Here is a 21,476-nt window from a genome sequence, read left to right on the forward strand (position 1 = left end):
GAGGGTGCAAGCAGTAGAGAATAGCTGGGAGAATAGGGGGAAGGAGGGAAGGAAAGGCCTCAGCAGGTGGAGGAGCAGTAGGCAGCCATACCCTCAAATGTTAATTCACATGTTCTCTCTTTATTCCCCTCAATCTACAGCAGTAATTCCTGAATTGCATGTAAGTCATAGCCCAAAGTCGACAAGATGGAAGTGAACACACCTCCCCCCTCCGCTGGTCAGCACTGGTGCCGGCCTGGTTAGCAAGTCTGAGATCTGTGAGGACAACTTTGTCTTTGCAGCAGTTTGTTGCTGAACTCGAACTTCAGCAGCATCGGCCAAGTGCATCAGTGTCTTCCGCTCTGGGCTTTCTTCAAAGTTCTTGCAGCCAACACATTTGCAAATTGAAGAACACATGATCTTTGCCTACAAGGGAGAGAAAAAAAGCAAAGAAAATATTTTCATTGTTAATTTCAGAATTACACACATTACCGATTTTATAAGTGTAGAATAATGTGATTGATACAGTACTCAACATGACTGCCTTTTTAAAACACACCTTTTAGTGCAGCTCCAGCCAGATAAATATGACCGAGTAATCCACAATAACACAACACTGCCATAATTTTCTTCCTTTCAACTTGCCCGTGCATTACGAATTCAGGCACCCCTTGTAGTAGAAGGAAAAGGGGCTTTCTTGGCAGTGGTGCTCCGATTATGGAACATCCTTCCTACAGAGGCCCACCGGATGCCTAGCTTACAGTCTTTTTGGCACTAGGTAAAAACATTTATTTTCCCAGTCATTTTAGCTTTGATTAAGAGTTTTAGGATGCAATCCTATGCATGTTTACACAGAAAAAGGTCATACAGCTCCCAGCATTCCCCAGCCAGCCATGGCTGGCTGGGGCATGCTGGGAGTTATACAACTTTTTTCTGTCTAAACATGCATGGGATTGTACCTTTAATGTCTAATTGCAGATTTAAATTATCTTACAATAAAACAATAATAAAAGTATACTCTTCTGAAACCCAAATAGGTTGAAGGGTGGTATATAGATGTGTTAAATAAAGAGAAGGATGTGATCTTTCAGCTCAAAACTAGAGGTATTTCATTCTCATATACCCCCATACAGGCCCAAGCTGTCAGTCTCAAGGGGGCTCATGAAGTTAAATGTACTTGGAACGGGCATGCCTATTTTTCTGAATTTATACTGCAAACACTTTTGCCAGTAGCATGGCAAGTTAATCCTAATTAGCCATTCAAAGAACAAACTGTCACTAATTTGATAAGGGCAAGCCATGGCAGTAATTATCTCTCTATGTGCAATATACCTTTAAAGAAACAAAGTAAAACACAAAGTAAAACATCTAAGTTAAAAACACCAGAGAAATCTAAGTTGTTCATCGGCCCCAAAACGCTTATCCCCACCTCCAAGTGTAAAACTCACACCCCAGTCTTCACACAGCACTTCTCTTTTTCACCAAGATCGCCAAACAGCTCCCCATAGTCTTGCCTGCTCAGTTAGCCATTAAGATATTTCTAGAAAGGGATAATGTTTTGACCATCAGCTCCTCTTTCACTATATGTTTCTACTGTATAGTGACATTCATCAGAATTATTTCAGGAACACTGGTAAAGCCCTCAGATGGCAGTTACCAAGAGACCTTGCAAGTAGGTCCCCTCTTGGTGTCTGGCGTATGGAAAGGGCTCAGCAGTGAAGACATGGCAGGAGGCCTTTTTTTGAAGCTACTTTCTAGCTCTGGAACTCATTCCCCTATGGTGATCGACCAAAGTCAGAGCTGGATCTTTTCCAGAAGTACCAATGATTTTTTTATTATTTAAGCAGGCTTTCAGTGGGTGGACACTTTAGGATATTAGTGTTTCATGTACATCTTAGGCATACATCTTAGGCATAAACATGGGTTAGATTTTTTTTTAATGGAGCCACCGTGGAGATGCTACAAGACTGAACTGGAGAGAGGAATGACAAAAGGCTACTCAGAGAGGAGAAATACAGCCTATTTCAAGTCTTACCTCATAGCATTCGCAGTAGTTTTTGAGGCATCCAGACCGCTTGCAATTGCAACCTTTGCTGTGCCGCCTGTCCGACTCGCCTTCCTTTCCTTTCCCTATTTTGGGCTTGAAGGCCTCGGGGTTTCTGTCAAGGCAAGCCTAGCAAGGCAGATGCAAAGAAGTCCATCACTGTACATACAAGGAAAACAAGTGCTGGAGACTCAAACCCAGCCTTTTGCAGCAGGAAATGGCAGACGCTCCCTCATTCAATCCAGAAAAGGCAAGAATCACGCCCCCCCACACCCCAGGAAGGATACTAAGGCAAGGGGAAAATTCCACTTTCAAGGGTGCCAATGACATTGGTAAATGGAGTTCCTTAAGATTCACCCGCTTTAAAACACAGGATTTTAACAAGGGAATCTCACCTTGATTGCTTTTTGTCTATCATTTTCATGGTCCAGGTTGTTATAACAATTTGTACAGTTGCAATTGTTGCAGAACTCACCATTGGCAAAGCAATCACAATACCTGAAAAAGAAATTCCTGATGATGCATGAATGCACTGAGTTGGATCCTGACCATAGCACATGTAATGAGGCTGGGAAAAGATGACTTTCCAGCCCCCTCTTCCAAGTTGCCCCTGAAGAGGCTCCCCTGGGGATTGGGGAAACATACTGAATGGGGTAGGCTGTGGCGCAGAGGACTGAAGAGGAAGGGGGGAGGGGTCCTGAAAACCAGGCGTAGGCAACCTCCTGACCTTTGTCTGGATGCAACCAAAAGTCTGCACAGTCTGTGCAAACATGAATATACGGGCTGCATCACTTCCTCCAACCACAGTCATGGCAGGCAGATCAGCCTCCCAAGTTTAACAGCAACTCTCAAAGTTTATCATGAGTCTCATGAAGTTGCAGGAAGTGTTGCAGCCTCCCTGCAAAATGAAAAAAAAATCCCAAGACCAGAACCATGGGTTATCTGCAACTCCCAAGAGGAGTTCTGATGCCCCCCTCGCATCGAAGTAAGCTACTGTGGCTTGGTCCTGAAGGAAAAGAAAAGGGTAAGTTGTCTTCAGCCTAGCAGCCATGAATTAGAACGAGGGGTAGCTCGTGGCCACCAGGTGAAAGTGTTGCTTGCACCTCCTACTCAGCCAACCAAGTTGCACTGATGTTTTGCCTTCAAGCCCAATCACGGATCTTGTTCTCACATCTCACAGCTACACATCATAGCACACAGAGGCCTCATCCTATCATGCTCATGGAGCTTAGTGGTAGTGTACGGGCTGTAACTCTTGATAATCCAAGCACAAAGGGATACCATTATCTGTTACCTAATCTTAAAGCTGGAATCCCTGGGACGTATGGCCTCCATTTGTTCTTCTTCTAACACAGCTTTTGCGCCAGTGTATGCACTTCATTGCTAATGGAAAAACAGGGTTTTAATGTTTGTGGATAGAAACACACAGGAATATACTTACAGCTTAAGACACAATGATTTTGTACAGTTGCATGGCTTTCTGGGACGATTTGCTGATTCAGAGGGAATTATTCTGGAAAACAATTTTAATGATAGCTTCAGGTATTTTTGCCCAATGAACAGAAATTTAGACCACTTAGACCATTTACCCATCAGTCTCCCACAGATCAGCCTATACAACCCTGACCACCCTGTTCCATAGAGAGGAGGAGCATCATGCACAGGTGACTCCAGAGCAAATGGCTCTGCAGGATGGCATGTCAGAATAGTAATTCCCAAACTGTGTGCAAAAAAGAAACTACTAATGTGCCTGAGAAATAAATCAAGCCAAATCTCCTGTGTGCCCAGTTCACCTACCAATATAAGAGGTTACCTACTGCTTCTCTGAATGATTCCTTGCTTTGACCTTGTCTCCTGGTCAGCTTCCATCAGGAACAAATAATTCTGCTTTGCACAACCATCAGGTATAACTGGGTCATTCAGCCACTTGAAAAGCACAGATGCAGCAGAATTATTTACCCTCAGGAGGCAGCTCCCCATTGGGTCTCTGCACAAGTCACTGCTTTAGGCTTTCCTCCTTCCAGCTAACAGGCATTCCAAAGTCATAGACCCATGTAGAAAACACAGGTAGTGGGCTCTTCTGAAGATGGGGGGCTCTTCTGAAGATGGGGGGCTCTTCCTCTTACACACTTTACATCAAAGGTGCAGAACCTCAGGCCCAGGGGCAAAATCTGGGGGGCAAAATCTGGGGGGCAAAATCTGGGGGGCAAAATCTGGCCCTCTGGGGTTCCCCAGATGCCACACCTCCTTTCCCCCAACCACTGATCATTTGGTAGTTTCCTGGCTTTTGTGCAGTTTTTTTCCTGTTCTAAAAGGTTGAAATACCTCCCCTAAGGCTTAGTTACTTGCAGTAAAAGCTTTAAGCTAAAACATCTGGTATTTTTGATATATTGCCCCCACTCCTTTTGCCATTGGCCCTGCCCACCACTGGAATGCAGCCCCCGAGAGTTTCTCCAAAATGGAATTCAGGCTCTGCACCATTGCTCTAAATGCAAACCTTTTCAGGTTTTAACAGTGAACTGTGCATATTTATGATAAATTTGGAAAATACTGTACCAGAGAAGCCACCTTCACCTAAACATCCCATCACAATTTATAAGACTGTCCAAGACTGTCCTGTCTTTGCATCATTAGGACCAATAATGTGTTCTGTGTGCCTGCCCCTTCTTTGCAGGGTTCCATTCCCCGAAGACTTTGCCAAATTGAAGTCTTGGCATCTTGTGGGAATTGATTAGGACTTCTTCAATTTTGTTTTGTTCTAGGTAGCCAGACAGAAGGTGGCCACAAATGTTGAGTTTAAACATTTGTAAGGGTTTTACCTATTTTAATTGTTTTTATTATATGTATATATTTCTGCCCCAAACTTTTGGGATGGGGTGAACTACTAACCAAAATAATATGTTAACGAAGCAGGGAGGAAAACCTTTCCAATCACTACTGTGGAAGGAAATTCTTTTATGGACCTAAATACGTGATCTGGGATCACAACAGTTCTTAAATAGCTGAACACCAAACAACAACTCCCAGTAGTTTCTCCAATCTTTTCTCCTTCTATGTGGTTTTAAAACTGTACAAAAGATGTACTTTTAAAAATTCATCTACACAATACACACCCATTGAACGGCAGCCGAGCCGGGGTCTGGATACTAGATGTCCCACTAAGACTGGTGTTGCTCGCTATGGATACGTAGGATGACTGTTGTAGCTAAATATATATATATACATATACACAAAGTTAGTACATGACATATTTTTGAAGATTAGTACTTTCATAAATAGGTACATTAATCAATTCTTCTTATTATGTGCTTAAGAATTGGAAGATGTTGTCCACTAGTATTTTTAAGCAGGAGGGCTTTTGTTGTCTCTGGATTATTTAACTTGTAAATCATTTTCTTGTACCCCACAACTTTTATTTATTTACAATATTTTTACGCCACTCCTCAGCCAGAAAGGCTCCCAAAATGGATTACATATAATCAGTAAAACAGGACAGTCCCTGCCTGCAGGCTTACAATCTAAAAAGACATGACACACAAGCAAAACCAAATAAGGAGGGAAGAGGGGGGAAATAAAAATGTATGATATTATAGTACTTCTCTTTGAATATGACTAGATAAAAGCTTGTCTTTAAACATAAAAGATGCTCACGTCTTATCATACCACTACACTTTTTTGATGCCAGAGTGAGATGAATTTAGCAGCCATCACCACATACATCAAAACACATTGCTTGACTAAAAATCTGTTGAGAATCAGTTAACATACTACAGCTTATTTGCAGTTTGTGCTGACAAACCTTTCTCACACTTAATTATCCCCAAGTTATGGCCAAATAAAAATGGCAGAAAGATGTTTTACAGAAAAATCCAACCTAGATCATGTTCTCTGGGGAATGTACAAGAAAGTTTCATTTAAAATCCTGTCAGAATTCCTCCACAGCAGTACTATTTGTCTTGGGTCCTTTTGTTGTTGTTGGTTTAATAGCAGCAGCAGCAACAAAAGAACCCAAAACAAATAGTACGGGTTGTAGACGAATTCAAACAGGATTTTAACTAAATTTAATTACAGGGGCTCCTGGAATTCATTTTGTGATACAAAAAATAATATTGAGCAAGGTATCAACAGAATGGGTAGGCATCTATGAAAATCTAGGGATTAAAAAAACACCACCAAAAACTTAGCTACACTATGAGCTTGTTTTGATTCGAAATGTATGATAATGAACCTGAAAAAGCGGAGTGAGGGGGAAACTATAACCAAAAGCAAGCCCACGGGAACATGGTTTTCTGTTTTTGTGTCTTGGCTTTCTATAGCCTTTCTATATCAGGCTTCTGTTGACACCAGAGGATTAACTATAAGCACCACACACTCCTCATTAATTATTTTGGTCAATTTCATCTCCACACCAACACCATACCTGTGTAACATATTGAGCTGGGAGAACAGCATACCCCACATTTCCTGCGCCAGGGGCTGGGGCCAGCACAGTGCCCGGGGGAAGGTTGGTGAGGTTGGGCTGGATCTGTGGCAGTGGTGTGGCAGGCATAATAAGTCTTTGCTGTGGCTGGCTCGTGGTAACTATCTGGGAAGTTGTGTTAATTGGTTTGGGTGCCACCTGCAATGAAGGAAATTTTCATGATATCTCCATTGCATGCAAGATCTTAATCTTCTGCAGAAAGTTACTTTCCAAATGTCTTCAGAGATTCCAGCTAACTGAAAGCATCTATGAAAAACTAGGGATTCATATTAAGTGCACACAGAACTCACTTGTTTGACAGTCTGCGCTGCTGGAACAATTGGGACAGACATCCGCACGGGGGCTGCATTCACCACCATTGGCTTAGCTGTTAAAAAAAAACTGCATCAGACACAATGTGCAACTTTCTATGTAAAGACATTAAAAAGATGGTGAGGAACGTCCTTAGCCAGCCCACTTTACTATTCTCATATTCTAGACAGCAAATGGATAGGTCCACCTGGATTTGTGCCAGTTCCAGCAAGGAATGCTGTCCTTTTGTGTGCCACCCTGGCACAGTGCTGGAAAGAGGCAGCTATGTCAGCTGTGTGTGATCAGAGCTACATAAAAATGGTATGAACTGCAAAGAAGGTATTATGTTGCCCAAACACAATGCCATGCTGTACCTCATACCAGGATCACGAAATAAGTGAATGATGTCCATCTCTATTTTGAAAGTAGCAACATAATTTCAACAGGCATGAATAAATACAAACATTTTGGCAAGTTTATACAGCAGTAGATCAAGCCAGCTTTGGGTTAATTTTTTCACAATATATTCTAATTACAATACAATTCTCCAAGTGCTATTCCAGTATTTCAGCAGCCATCCCCTAGAGGAAAATATCAGCAGACTTGAAGGAACACAAGATTTGCAGAAGTATAAAAAAATATTTCGAAAAAACACAAGAGATAGAAATAGCCCAATGAGGCTGTTGAGTATGGAAAGCTGACTGATGTTGAGAGAGAGAAAAACAACACAGTCAGGATGAGTGGGGGTAGAATGGAAAGGAATGGGTGAGACCCTGAAGAGAAGTGCTCCACACTGCAACACTTTGTTGTAGGTCCCATTTCTTTGATCTATTTCACTCAAGTATGAGTGCTGTTGCTTACATAGCCAAAATGGGACCATCATACACAAGAGGAAGTTATCAGCAGGCCTGGGGAAACCTCAAGGTGTGCAGAGGTACAAACAGTCTAAAGAAAAAACCTTGGGGCAGGGGCAGGCGAGAACCCCAAAGAGCACAATAAGGACTGTGTGTGCTCAGCGGCTACAAAATATTGAGTGTTTGGGTAGTGAGAGGAGAATGGAAAACTGGCTGACTCAACAGCGAACAGCAGCACTCCAGACTGCAACATTTTGTTGCACACCCCATTTATGGATTTATGATTTGCTAATTATGAGGCAAAATAATGAAACTGGGTGATGAGCCTGAGCAATGTTATTGCTTTAATAAATAAAGCTCTTCATACGTTTTACTCAACTGGCTTAAAATAAAAAAAGGAGCCTTTTTTAGAACTTTGAATAAAGTGAAAACACACACATCAAACCTGTTTACTACCTAGCCGGTCAACATCTAGACACATTATGGCAACACAAGAGAGACGTTACTTCTAAAGCACCTTATAAAGAAAGCCACAGTTTTCTACAAAATTAAGGTTAAGGCAAACAATCCATGGTCACAATTTGATTGTTTAAGGAACAAAGAATATAAAGTGGTTTGGTTCAAGCCACACAGCGCCCTCTCTTTGGGAAAAGAAGTGTGAGCCATACTACAAGCAGGTAAACATCAATAACAAATAGTCATGGTTAACCCATTACTCCAAGAACTATTAGGAAATACAGAATCTGCTCTGATGCTGGAGCTGGCGTTCAAGCAGCACAAAACAACTGTACTGAACATGCAACATTAACTAATTCTTACTTAACTCCTTTTATAGTTGCACTTCCCTTAAATACCTTCAAACTTACCATGACCTCATTCTACTAAGAACACTACTAACCTTGCTGAAGGGATGCTGTGCTGGTGCTGGGATTCTGAGTGGCTGGCTGTGCTGAGGTGTTAGCTGTTGTGGCAGTTACAAGCCGGACATAATGGAATTTGCTTCCAGGTACCTGAATTTGCTGAACATTGGGTGCTGTTGCCAAGGGAATTATGGTCTTAAACTGAGATGTACTCATTCCCCCCACAGTGAGGGTCTGGACTGCAGATTTCACAGCCTAATAAGCAATTATAAAGTTACTTTTGTGGTTTTGATGTATCAACAGCTTTTTTATCGTTGGCAAACATATAATCATTTCTAGTAAGGACCAGCATTATTGCCCCTCATGTTTCAGGTTACAACACAGATAAACACCTGAAATGCACTATAACACTGTATTAGGCCAGAAGTTATTGGCCGTAAACCATTGCTCATTTACAAGTTTGTTTTAAATTACTTTTTCCCTCAATAGTACTTTATTTTAGCCCATCAGAACAAAAGCAAATGTAGTATGGATAAATAGTCAACAATGTTGCTGCAAATCACAATCTGAAGGAGAGGCTCTCTGAGAACAAGAGTCAGGTTAGTGCATACCTGTGCAGTTGTATTATTAGCTACAGCCTTCCCTGGGGAAGAGGGTGTTGAATGCTGCACTGTGAGAATCTGCTGTCCCAAGGCTACGTTTAAAGGAACACCAACTGTTTTCTGTGGGGAGCTTGGAGGCTGTGAGGCGACCGACACTACTGTTAGCTGCTTAACAAATTGAAGACATCAGTTAAAGCATTTTGTAATAGACACAGCCACATAAATACAGATCTTTCAGCTTCAAAATGTGTACGCAATACAAATGCACAATTGGGCAAAACTTTTTGTGTTGTGATGCAGTCAGGGCAGGACTCTGGGGGAAAAGTTGAGGGTCCCACCTAGCAGAAAGAGCAGGAAGGCAAGCTTACACAGCAGGCCTTGCTTACCACATTTTGAAGAAACACATGACCAGCTAAAGAGGGGGCTCCTGCAAGGCTATTAGATCCAGAGTCTCAAGTTATCTAACTGCACTACTGTGTTGGTATGTCAGCATTCTCTGATTGAAAGTATGTAATATAGCCCTACGGGATGCATTTTATTTACAGAATCTCCCAGTTGCCCTTCAGCATATGCTCCCAAGGCAGCACAGAGTTAAATTCACAGTAATGAACCAGGACATATAGAACCACCACTGAGAACAGGCAATGCCAGGATGACTAAAGGCAGCAAGAGTATCTTTAGAAAGCACATCTTGGTGCTCAATGTTGTAAACACATTTGGCTCATTCTAGCATGAGTAATACATACAAACTACAGATTCCAACTAATGGAAATACAAACAGAAAATCTACATTTTAATTACCCCTAAACTGAAAGGAAAAGGAAAAGGACATGTGTACAACTGAGAACATGCATTCAGTATAAAAGTACTCCACTTATTATGCTCAGCTTGCACAAGATGTGTCAGTCTTGTACATAACTACTCACTTGGTAGCTAGTGGTGATAAAGAATTGCCCTCTAGTGACCCGTCTGGAAAGCTTTTGTTTATTGCTGCCCCCAGACATCATCTATGCCCAGGCTGCTGATGTGGCACAAATGACTACATCCTAAGTACACAAATGACTGCAATCCTAAGTACACTTACTAGCAAGTACATCTCATTGCACTCAACAGGATTTACTTCTTAGTAAATATACTTAAGTTTGCTCTGTAACCAGTCAGTGGCCCAGTTCACCCATCTTGGCAACCCATTTTTTTTTTTTTAAACCCTGTGTTACGGTAAGCAAACCAGTGTGCTAGCGCATGCAGCTTGAGAATTCCAGCTTGCCTCCTCCTGCCAGCAGGAGTGACTAAACAAACCGGGGACTGACTGTCCCTGGCTTGGTTGGTATGATATCTGAATTGGGAACTCTGGCTTGTCTCTTCCCCAACAAGCCAGAGTCACAACCCAAGAACAAATTCTAGGTTACAACTCTGGCTTGTTGGTGGAGAGATAAGCTGGAGTTCCCAGACTGGACATCATGCTTGTTTAGCTGCTTCCACTGGCAGGAGCCAAGCAAGAATGATTGAGTTATATGCACTAGCACACTGACGCGCTCACAGCAACCCAGGATTTCTTTTAAAAAAACCTCTAGGCTGGCATGATGTGCTAGGTTGCATGATAGGCCAATGTGTACTGGTCGGCTACTACCAACTGTTGCAACTTAGGAAGTTTTGTGGACCCGTGTGTTTCTGAGCCCAGCTTAAAATGCTGGTTTTCACCTTTAAAGCTTTAAATGGTTCAGGGCCAAATTACTTGAAGGACCACTTTCACCCATATCAGCCTGCCCACACTTTAAGATCAGCAAGAGAGGCCCTCCTCATTTGCTCATTGGTTAGAGCAGTTAGGTGGGCGACCACATGAGAGAGCACCTTTTCCACACCGCCCCCGCACCTCCGGAATAAGTTGCCATCAGTGGTCTACCAGGCCCCATCATAGCAGGTTCTTAGGAAGGCCCTGAAAACATGCTATTTTACTTTGGCATTCCCCTGATAGCTTGTGGCTGTTTTATTGCGTTTTAAGATCATATCGGTTTTTATTATGTGTTTTACTATTATATGTCGCCTTGGGAGGCCTTCTGCCCTGAAAGGCGGCCAAGAAATATTTTAAAAAAATAATATGCACAACTGATTTAAGCTAACTGCAAGCAGCTGCTTACACCAGTTAAAAACTGCAAACCAGTCTCATTTCATACAACTGGAACACAAATTTTCTCCCTGAAAAATATCCGGATCCCCTTGACTAGGTGCAGTATTATTATAGGACTTAAACCATAATCTCACTGATATAATACAGAAGAGTATATGGTAAATGCCATCATATAATGACGAACTGCCTCATACTTTAATTCTAAAAGCCATCTAGAGTTTGCTATGGATAGCAGTTAATATGGCTACAGCAAACACCATCCAAATACACTAGACAAAATGACCTGGTTTGCATATAAAGACAACCCATTGGTTTAAAACCTGGTAAGTTGTTGTGCATGAGCAGGAGGGAGCGGATGTACTGCCTGCAGCATGGCCACCTCTTCCACTTTTACTCAGCAACCTACAATCAGCTCCTGCTGAATGTGATGTCCAAACCCAGACTGCTGGTTTGTTTAGACCCATGGTTTGTGGTTGGGTTAACCGCTGGCTTAGGTAACCCCTAAACAGCTGGGTTCGGACATCACACTCAGCAGGTGCTGATCATGAGTTGCTGAGTAAAAACGGAAGAGGCAGGTGTGCTGCAGGCAGCATGCCCACTCTCTCCCAACAACCCATCAATTTTTAAACTGATGGGTTGTCATTACGTGTGAACAGCCCCAATGAGTTACGTCTCTAGCATAACCTGTGTTTATTCATTGCCTGATTTGAAAAAGCTATCAATTCCAATTAATCACTGTGCATCTGATTCATAAGTTACAGCAGTTTAGGCAACAGGAGCTGCTGGCAAAATGAAGCCCTACTGAAGAGTTTTTGTTCAACTGGTGGGTGCTTGGTAATATTCTGAGAATTCCAATTTCGTTAGAAGAGCTGTAAACAATAAGCTTCTAGGCCTCATTGCTGTATATAATCTGAAAGTGTGATGAAAAGAAATGTGATTAAAAATTAGGCAGCTAGAAGCTCAGGTTAACTGCTCTTCAAATCTTGAGGATTTTGAGCCAACACAGATTGATTTTAAGGGGCTAACTCACATTTCCAATTTGAGAGCCACCACCTCAGAATAAGATTTTAGTTTAAGTGGAACATGTACACGATTTGCAATAATTTTCAGACTAACACTGAAATCATTGTAAGCTTGTACGCAAATAGGAGAATAGTCCTGTAACATTAGCAGTATAACTCATAGTGATATTAGGAGCTATTCATACGATACAGATATAAAGTTACTTAAATAGACTATTTACCTTGTTAGGGGACTTCAAGGGAGAGATGGCTATCTTATTTGGTGTCTGCTGGATAGTAGAACTTAAAGAAGCCCCAATAACTCCACTTTCTGAGATAGTTACAGTCTTCGGAGGTGTTCCTGGAGTAGTCTGTGAGAGAACTCTACCTATAAAAAAAGGAGCACAGAGGCAATCTGACAATTATAGTGGCTACAGTCTTTCTGGCCTTGGCTACATATCATGGAAGTTAAACACTCTCACTTTGCTGCCTTAATCGCATCCTTCTACCATGTAACCGAGTAAACACATCTTAGATTTTCTAACCAAGTTTTTTTTTAAATAAATTGAAGCAACTGAAGATACCAAGAAGAAAACAAAAGCTGAAAATAGAGACAAAAGAAAGTTGGCAGGGTACCAGTTCACCATCCAGCTAAAAGTGGAAACATCCATTTAAAAAGGCTGACAACTTTTCTCCTGTGTTAGCAACTTCCAGGTGAAGATATATCAGAAATAAAATTAATGTGATTTCTCCCTCTGTATCCCTAACAAAAATAAAACCCTGTTATGAATCAGAACAAATTCCTAAGGAAAAAATAGAACAGCTAACTACTCATCATCTTAAGAGACAAGTTCCCCTAAGCCCCACTCAGGGTCTGGATACATATATCCTAGCACTTTCTGGTGGCAAAAATAACTGGAACGGAAACCACAAGGGTACATTTACAGCCTTAGGCAAACCTATGTAAACTTTAGTTCTGCTTGTAACCCCTCAGTTTCCTTTCAAGCTTTAGCTTGAAATCATTATAGCTTCAACTAGAAAGACACAGAGTAGAAAGAAAACAACATATTTCTGTACAGACGCATCTTGAAGACACTGGCTGCACAGGTAAATACTGCCTCTTCAAGTGCCTCAGTCTCTTCCCACTTGCTAAACAAGGAAGCTTAATTATCAGTGATTATTGGATCTAGGGACTATAGTGTTCTGCAGAATTGTAATAATTCCAGAGTTCAACATATGGCTTCAAAAGTGGCACAGTAGCTTACACAGACTACAAGGGAACCTTCCAGAGCAGATTTGGGGCATGCACGGGGGGAAGGGGGCTGCAGGAAGGAGGAGAGGACAGGGAAACAAGCATATGTATTGCTGAACTTGAAGTACAAATGGAAATTAATTTGTTGAGCACTGAAACAACTGAAGCATTTCCTTTTCTAGTCTTGTAACAAGCTAAAATGTTAGAAAAACAGTAGGGCAATAGATTTATCAAGTGCAGTTTGATAAAGATCAACCATATTGTATAAAAATAAAATGTTCAATTAGATAAAGACTTCCAGCTTATGGCATGTTTCTAAAGTAGCATTTGATGCTAATGAATGTATCCCATAGTAACAGAACTAGGAAGGAACCAGAGTGGAGCAACAGCAACCACAGAATAGTTGAAAGCCAACAGAGTCATCTGTATTACTGCACTTGAGCTGATATTTACAAAGCACACAAGCTTCCCCACATTTACCACGCAAGTTGGTTGTCTGTATTCACACACAGTCAGCTCACAATCTGATAATCTCAGGGAAAGATAACTCAGCATTGCTGTTAAATTTGGAAAGCATTTTTAATGACCCAAGTAATCTATAGGTTCTTTAAGACTCTGAACTTTGACACACTTTCCATCTGTACTGAGAGCGGTATGAGAAGCAAGGCAGAATGATTCATTCTGTGGCTGGGATCCAAAGATCCCTGTGCATGCTCAGAAAGCGATTCTGTGAATGTACAGGAGTAGAGTTATCCATTTCCCCTTCCCACACTGAATGTCACACTGGTGGATCCCCTGGGCTTCAGGAATGACATTTTTTTAGGGTACTTGTAAAGTAGTGGTGGGAAGAGGAGAAAGCCTGAAAAGCCCCCATGAATATCCAACCTGTTAGATCCCAGCCCATATCTCCATTCACGTTTCACATCCTTGAAAAATAGCACTTTGTAAGAAGCCACAAATATACATATATATATAACCTGCAATGACCGGTGACACTTGAGTTGTCTGCCCTGTAACTGCTTTACTGTTGATTGGTTTTGTGATTATCAACTTTGTGATCACTGGGGCTGAGGTTGGTGTCCTGTTTTTCTTAGCAATCTGAAAAACAAGAGAAATACAATCGCCAGTTTAGAAGTTATTCTCGCTTGTTAACACTGAAGCTCTCTTTAGACCAGGGATAACAAGATTCTGCCACCTGGGCAGCTGGACTTTCTCGAACCAACCTGCTTAGAAGGGAGGGGGGCACCCCACCCCCCAAAGGAAGAGCAAGAAGTGAGAGAATGGCACAGAGGACTATCTAATCACACAGAAGCTTCATGTTACAGCAACCTTTCATTTAGCATTGAGAGGGGAACTAGCCAGTGAGGAAGAATGGCTACACTGCCTTTGGCTTGACCAGCACACCACTTCTTAGCATAGTTACTTACTGCACATAACCCTTTATAGACTAATCTAAGGAAGAGAGGGCCTTGACCCAAGCTAGTCATAATGGAAATTCAGACTGTGTGGTGTGTACAGTTGGTGGGGGCCAGGGGGCGGGGGGGCGGGGAGATCAGAGGAAGGAGGCACAAAAGTAAAGGAATCAAGGACTGGGTAATGGAGCAGTTAATCAGGTGCGGAAATTTCTCCTCCATGTACTTCCAAGCTCTTAAATTTGCACAAATTTCACCTCCATTTACTTCCCAGCCATTAAATTTGTGTACAGTTTTGCATTTTTTTTAAACTGTCAGAGAACTTCAGTAACTGCAGCAGTAGATGATCTGAAAAGGAGCTGCGAAAGGGGCGGGGGAGTTAATATCTTTCCTTTCTGGAGTAGCTGGAGAGTTGGGGAAGTGTTGAAAAGGTGGAGGACACTGAGAAGGGTCAGTTCACCACTTACAAGCGAGAGAATCACATTGCCAAAGGGGAGATATTATAACCCTTTTGGTGCAGTTACTCCTTTGGCTCCCCCCCCCCCACATTGTCAGTGATTCTGAACTGCACTACTGGGTTTCTCCTTTCTCTTACTGTTACTTCTCCCTCAGTTCTTCGCAACTGTGCACAAATTAGCCTATATGAAACTTATATGTATGTTAGCTACTCCACTTCCAGGCAAGACTACTCATATGGGAACTTTAGAAAGACCAACAATTAAAAAAAAATTACGATCCCGAATTGCACAATTTTGAGGCACCATTTTTTTTTTTTTAGAAAAACCCTGGGGAATGAAAGGAGGTAGTGATCAGAGCGGGGAGGGGCAAAAAACCCCAAATTTTGCCACAAAGTCCCCTGGGATACATGCCGGAGCCAGCTGCAGGGGGAAGAAGGGGAAGAACAAGCCACAGCAAGCCCCATTGTCTGTTAGGCATACCATGCGTTGTACTGCAAACAAACAACCCACCATGACTTATTTGCAAGGTAGCTTGGCATGACATGCAAACCTGCCCACTGCAAAAATGTAATTGTTTAACTTATTTACAATATTTCTAGGCCACCTTTAATGGCAAAAGCCCTCCCAAACCACAATAAAATCCCATACCAAAAAATCCTGTAACGTTAAAACAGCAAAAATTAATAAAATCAGCACATCAGAAATAAAACATCTAGCCAAGATGGTAACAGAATCTAAAACAACTAAAAAAAACCCCCAGAACAGCCCACTGAAACATACTCAGGAGCAGGGCAGAGAAAACAAATATACTTGCAATGATGGGGGCTGATGGTGGGGCCACTGTGGAAAAGGTCCTCTCTCATGTACTTGCCCACTTAACTTCCCACAAAAGTAGGCAAGTGGGAATGGCCCCTGTGGCTGATCTCAACGAGCAGACAGGCTGAAACTAGTGAAAGCAGTCCTCCAAGTAACTTGGTCCCAAGCCTTTTGAAGTTTTAAAGGTCAAACCCAGCACTTTAAACAGGGCTTGGAAATGCACTGTAAACCAGTGCAGCTGGTGCAGTATAGGTAGGCTGACCATACGTACCAATTTAAATGGGACAGTACCGTTTTTTTCATATTTCCCAACCATCCCGTCATTTTAATATGGCAATTTTGTCCCATTTTTAATTTTTTGTAAAAAAACTGAACGCGTTTATCATAAGGCTCTATGCTAATCAATGCGTGCAGTAAAACTAGTAGTGTGACGAAAGAGGAAATTCCATTTACTTTGTCCAGTCAGGGCCAGGCTTCTTGAGCTAGTGACGATCAGATCAGATGCTACCCCATGGCTTGTCTGCAGTGGCGGGGAATTCAAGAGGCATTGCTAAGCCCCACTCAGCGTATGGGAGCCAGGAGGGCAAGTCTTACTGTTATTTCTACCATCATTCCGCCCACAGAGATTCTTTCTGCCCTACATTCAGTTTGATCCATCCTGTTTTTGTCATCCCAATATCCCATTTTTGTCTCAAGGAAATATGGTCAGCCTAAGTATAGGTGTCATATAATCTGATTGCCTCACCCCCACCAACACTTGGGCAGCAGTATGCTGCACCAGCTGAGGTTTCCCAATAGCCTTCAAAGGCAGCCCACATACACTGTATTACAGTCCAACCTGGATATGACTAGAGCATGGATAACTCGGGCAAGATCCATCCTCTCCAGGTAGGCTTGCATGCCAGCTGTAGCTCTAAGCTGGTAAAATATACTCCTGGACATTACAGCTACCTGAGCTTCCTCAGTTATTGCAGAGACCAGAACTCCCAAACTACATATTTGCTCTTTCAGATGGAGTGCAGCCCCATCTAAGACCAGTTGTAAATCTCCATCCAGACTAGTCTGTTTCGCAATCCACACCACCTCAGTCTTGTCTGGATTAAGTCTCAGCTCTTCACACGCTTTCACCCCAAAACTGCCTCCAGGCACTGGTTTAAGAGTTCCACAGCCTTCCTGTAGATGTGTTGATGGAAACGAGAGGTAGAGCTGGGTATCATCTGCATATTGATAACACTTCTGCCCAAACCTCTGGATGACTTCCCCCAGAAGTTTCATGTAGATCTTAAGCATGGGGAACAGGATGAAGCCTTGTGGCATCCCGCAGATTAATGGCCATGGGGTAGAACACAAGTCTCCCAGCACCACCTTCTGAGACAGCTCCTCCAGGAAGGACCAAACTACCGTATTACTGTGCTTCCTGAGTAGAGGTGTGAAGGCCCAGAAAAACCCCCAGAAACATTTGGGAAAAAATGGTCTTTTTCCCTTTTCCCCCAAGGACCATTTTTGGTTTTTTCCCCAAAACATTAGAAAAATTGTACAGCTTTGGATTATGAAATATTGTCTTTTAGCATTTAAGACGAGGTGTCCATATTTTGTTACCAAGCGTTTATTCCCCACTCCCACAAATGATTTCTAAAAACCATGTAATAAGACTTTTATGGAAAGATTAGAGATGTAAAATGTCTGGAGTTAATTAAGCCATGGGGGAAAATATTTTCTAATCCTCTCTGTAAGATTCTGAGCATAGTTATTTCTTCCATTTCTTATTAAAATTATTGCTCCAATCTATCTTTTACTGATAATCATTTTGAGACGCTCCAAGTCATGCCCAGTTTCCCAACATGTGAATAGAGTTACCATATCATATTATTGAAGAAAAGGTACATTCTTGACAGTTTGAGTTTTGTTCTTCAGAATCCTGTTTTTCTGGACTTGTCTTCCTCTGCCTCCAGTTCTTCCTGCTTCTTCTGGCTTCTAGGATGAATCAGATGTTTCAGGGTCTACTTGCTCTGTTCATACATAAACTAGGAACCTAAAATATATTATGTATAACTTGGTTTGCTCATAAAAATAATCATGTTTGGCATATTAAAAAATTAAAGTATAGTTTATTCAGACAATAATTACAAATTTACTAACTTGAGTTCACGCTTTAAAGTTTTCAAATGTAATGATAATTCTATGTGCAAACCAAGTTATATCTTTAGGAACATAAAGGCTGCTTTATGTTCCTAATGTGGCCTTCCTCAACCTGCCCTACAGATGTTTTGGACTATAATGCTCAGCATTCCTGACCATCCTGTTGGAAGCTGATAGGAGTGGAAGTCCAAAATATCTGGAGAGCAACAGATTGGGGAAGGTTGTCCTAAAGCAACAAAGTTACTTTACCTCTGTAAAGAGTGCTAAAAAAATAAGTATTGCTTCTTTTTCAATTTTTCCCAAAATTTCTGTTTTCCCCCCAGAAAAAAACAGCAAAGAAAACAGGTTTTTTTTCATGGCTTCAAAATTTCCAAAAATTTTACATCTCTATTCCTAAAACCCAGATAAACAATCCTGAAAGATACCACGGTCAATGGTAGAGAAAGCCAGTGTGAGGTCCAGAAGAACCAACAGGGTTGCATTTGCCCTTCCATTTCCTGGCATATGTCATCAACTTGAGCAACCGAGGCTGTTTTCGTCCCGTAACCTGGTCTGAAATCAGACTGGAATGGATCTAAATAGTACCATCCAACACAGCTTGGAGTTAAGAGGCCACCACGTGCTCCAGCACCTTGTCCAAGAATAGCAAATTTGACACTGGGTGATAGTTATTAGAAACTATAGGATCTAAATTTGGTTTCTTCAATAGTGGCTTCAAAGCTGCTTCTTTCAACGCTTCAGAGACCTCACCACCCCACAGAGAGGCATTAACTACCTCTGAAGTCCAAATATTCAGCACAGCTCTGGCCAATTTAACAAGCCAGTATGGGCAAGGATCTAAAGGGCACATAGGAGGCCTTAGTCCTCCAAGCAATTTGTCCACATCTTCAGGTTGCACAAGCTCAAAGGTATTCATAACATGACTAGATGGTGCACTGACCATCAAAACTGCCATCCAAGTCAGCATGGATATGAGTTACTTTATCTGCAAAAAGTCCAGCAAATTGATCATAGCAGGCCTTTGTATCCCAGAGCTTACACCAAGGAAGCATTTAACTATCCAAAAAAGCTCTGCTAGATGACACTGGGTAGATGCAATAGTGGCACAGAATTAAGATTTCTTCACTGTCACAGAATAAAATCGCAAATGGATTCTCACCTGTGTTCGATCGTATTCATTGCAAGCCATTGGCATTTGCACTCTAATCATTGATACTGTCACTTCATTGCCCTCGGCTCCTCGGAATACCAAGGAGCTGACACGGTTCTACGACTGGGTTGAGGACATTTGGGAGCGGTCATATCAATATCAAAGAAAAGGCAGAAGTGCTCAATTCCTGCTTTGGCTCAGTCTTCTCCCAAAAGAGGGTCTATGACACCCCTGGCAAAGGCGAAGTACAGGCTGAAGGGGCAGGATTGCAGCTTGAGATCGATAGGCATATGGTCAAGGAACACCTAATTACTTTGAATGAGTTCAAATCTCCAGGGCCAGATGAACTGCACCCTAGAGTAATAAAGGAACTGACAGAAGAACTCTCAGAACCACTGTCTATTCTCTTTGAGAAATCATGGAGGATGGGTGAAGTGCCAGATGACTGGAGGAGGGCTAATATTGTCCCTATCTTCAAAAAGGGCAAAAAAGAGGAACCTGGGAACTACAGACCAGTCAGTCTGACATCAATCCCAGGGAAAATTCTGGAGCAGATGATAAAGCAATCCATCTGTAAGCACCTTGAAAACAATGCAGTGATTACTCGAAGCCAACATGGATTTGTCAAAAACAAATCTTGCCAGACGAATCTGATCTCATTTTTTGATCAGGTAACCTCCCTTGTGGACTGTGCGAATGCTGTAGACATAATATACCTCAACTTCAGCAAAGCTTTCGACAAAGTGCCCCATGATATCCTGATGAGCAAACTAGCTCAAAGTGGGCTAGATGAAACAACGATGCGGTGGATCCACAGTTGGCTAAAGAATCAGACTCAGAGTGCTTATCAATGGGATCTTCTCAAACTGGGGAGAGGTAATGAGTGGGGTACCGCAGGGCTCAGTCCTGGGCCCAGTGCTCTTCAACATTTATATTAATGACTTGGAGGAGGAAGTGCAGGGAATGCTGATCAAATTTGAAGATGACACAAAATTGGGCAGGATAGCTAATACCTTGGAAGACAGAAACAAAATTCAAAGTGATCTTGATAGACTGGAGCACTGGGCAGAAAACAACAGAATGACATTTAATAGGGATAAATGCCCAGTTCTGCACCTAGGAAAAAGAAACCATATGCACAGTTCCAAGATAGGGGATATATGGCTCAACAATACTACAAGCGAGAAGGATCTTGGAATTGTTGTAGATCAGAAGCTGGATGTGAGCCAACAATGTGATGTGGCTGCAAAAACGGCAAATGCTCTTTGGGGCTGCATTAATAGAAATTCACGTGAAGTACTAGTTCCCCTCTACTCAGCACTGGTTAGGCCTCATCTGGAGTACAGTTCTGGGCACCGCACTTTAAGAAGGATGCAGACAAGCTGGAGAGGGTTCAGAGGAGGGCAACAAAGATGATCAGGGACTGGAAACAAAGCCCTATGAAGAGAGACTGAAAGAAGTGGGCATGTTTAGCCTTGAGAAGAGAAGACTGAGGGGAGATAGGATAGCGCTATTCAAGTACTTGAAAGGTTGTCACAGAGAGGAAGGCCAGCATCTCTTCTCGATCATCCCAGAATGCAGGGCAAGGAATAATGGGCTCAAGTTACAGAAAGCCAGATTCTGGCTGAACATCAGGAAAAACCTCCTGACTGTTAGAACAATACAACAATGGAACCAATCACCTAGGAAGGTAGTGGGCTCTCCCACACTGGAGGCATTCAAGATGAGGCTGGACAGCCATCTGTCAGGGATGCTCTGACTTGGATTCCTGCATTCAGCAGGCGGTTGGACTCAAGGGTCTTATAGGCCCCTTGTAACCCTACTATTCTATGATTCTATGAATAGCCCAGGTCATCCTGTCATTCCAAGTGAAGACCAGGGCCTTGGCAGGACCACCAACTAAGTATGCAGGAAATTCCCCAAGAGACCTCAGAAAACCATCTGGATTCATTATCCTCTAGGGGCAGACCATCAAACTTTGTCCACCACCTCTGCAGAGGTTACAGATAG

General features: G+C 42.3%; 1 protein-coding gene across 4 annotated transcripts in view; it reads right to left on the bottom strand.

Moving 5' to 3' along the window:
• LIN54 (lin-54 DREAM MuvB core complex component) overlaps window positions 1-21,476 on the bottom strand; it is a 41,855-nt gene that overhangs the window by 4,178 nt on the left and 16,201 nt on the right. For 2 of the 4 annotated variants that reach the window (XM_084855499.1, XM_084855498.1), the window contains exons 4-14: window positions 14,469-14,589; window positions 12,482-12,627; window positions 9,120-9,275; window positions 8,547-8,763; window positions 6,794-6,870; window positions 6,444-6,641; window positions 5,137-5,228; window positions 3,465-3,536; window positions 2,419-2,521; window positions 2,015-2,152; window positions 203-405 (exon numbers count right to left, since the gene is read on the bottom strand). In XM_084855499.1, coding sequence (XP_084711625.1) covers window positions 203-405; window positions 2,015-2,152; window positions 2,419-2,521; window positions 3,465-3,536; window positions 5,137-5,228; window positions 6,444-6,641; window positions 6,794-6,870; window positions 8,547-8,763; window positions 9,120-9,275; window positions 12,482-12,627; window positions 14,469-14,589 — 1,523 coding nt within the window. The remainder of the gene's footprint in view (window positions 1-202; window positions 406-2,014; window positions 2,153-2,418; window positions 2,522-3,464; window positions 3,537-5,136; window positions 5,229-6,443; window positions 6,642-6,793; window positions 6,871-8,546; window positions 8,764-9,119; window positions 9,276-12,481; window positions 12,628-14,468; window positions 14,590-21,476) is intronic. The other 2 variants (XM_084855501.1, XM_084855500.1) reach the window with 1 other exon arrangement.

This window comes from Heloderma suspectum, chromosome 5 (genome assembly GCF_057233095.1).
Source record: "Heloderma suspectum isolate Gila_16-S chromosome 5, 16-S_ref, whole genome shotgun sequence".
NCBI classification, from domain to species: Eukaryota; Metazoa; Chordata; class Lepidosauria; order Squamata; family Helodermatidae; genus Heloderma; species Heloderma suspectum.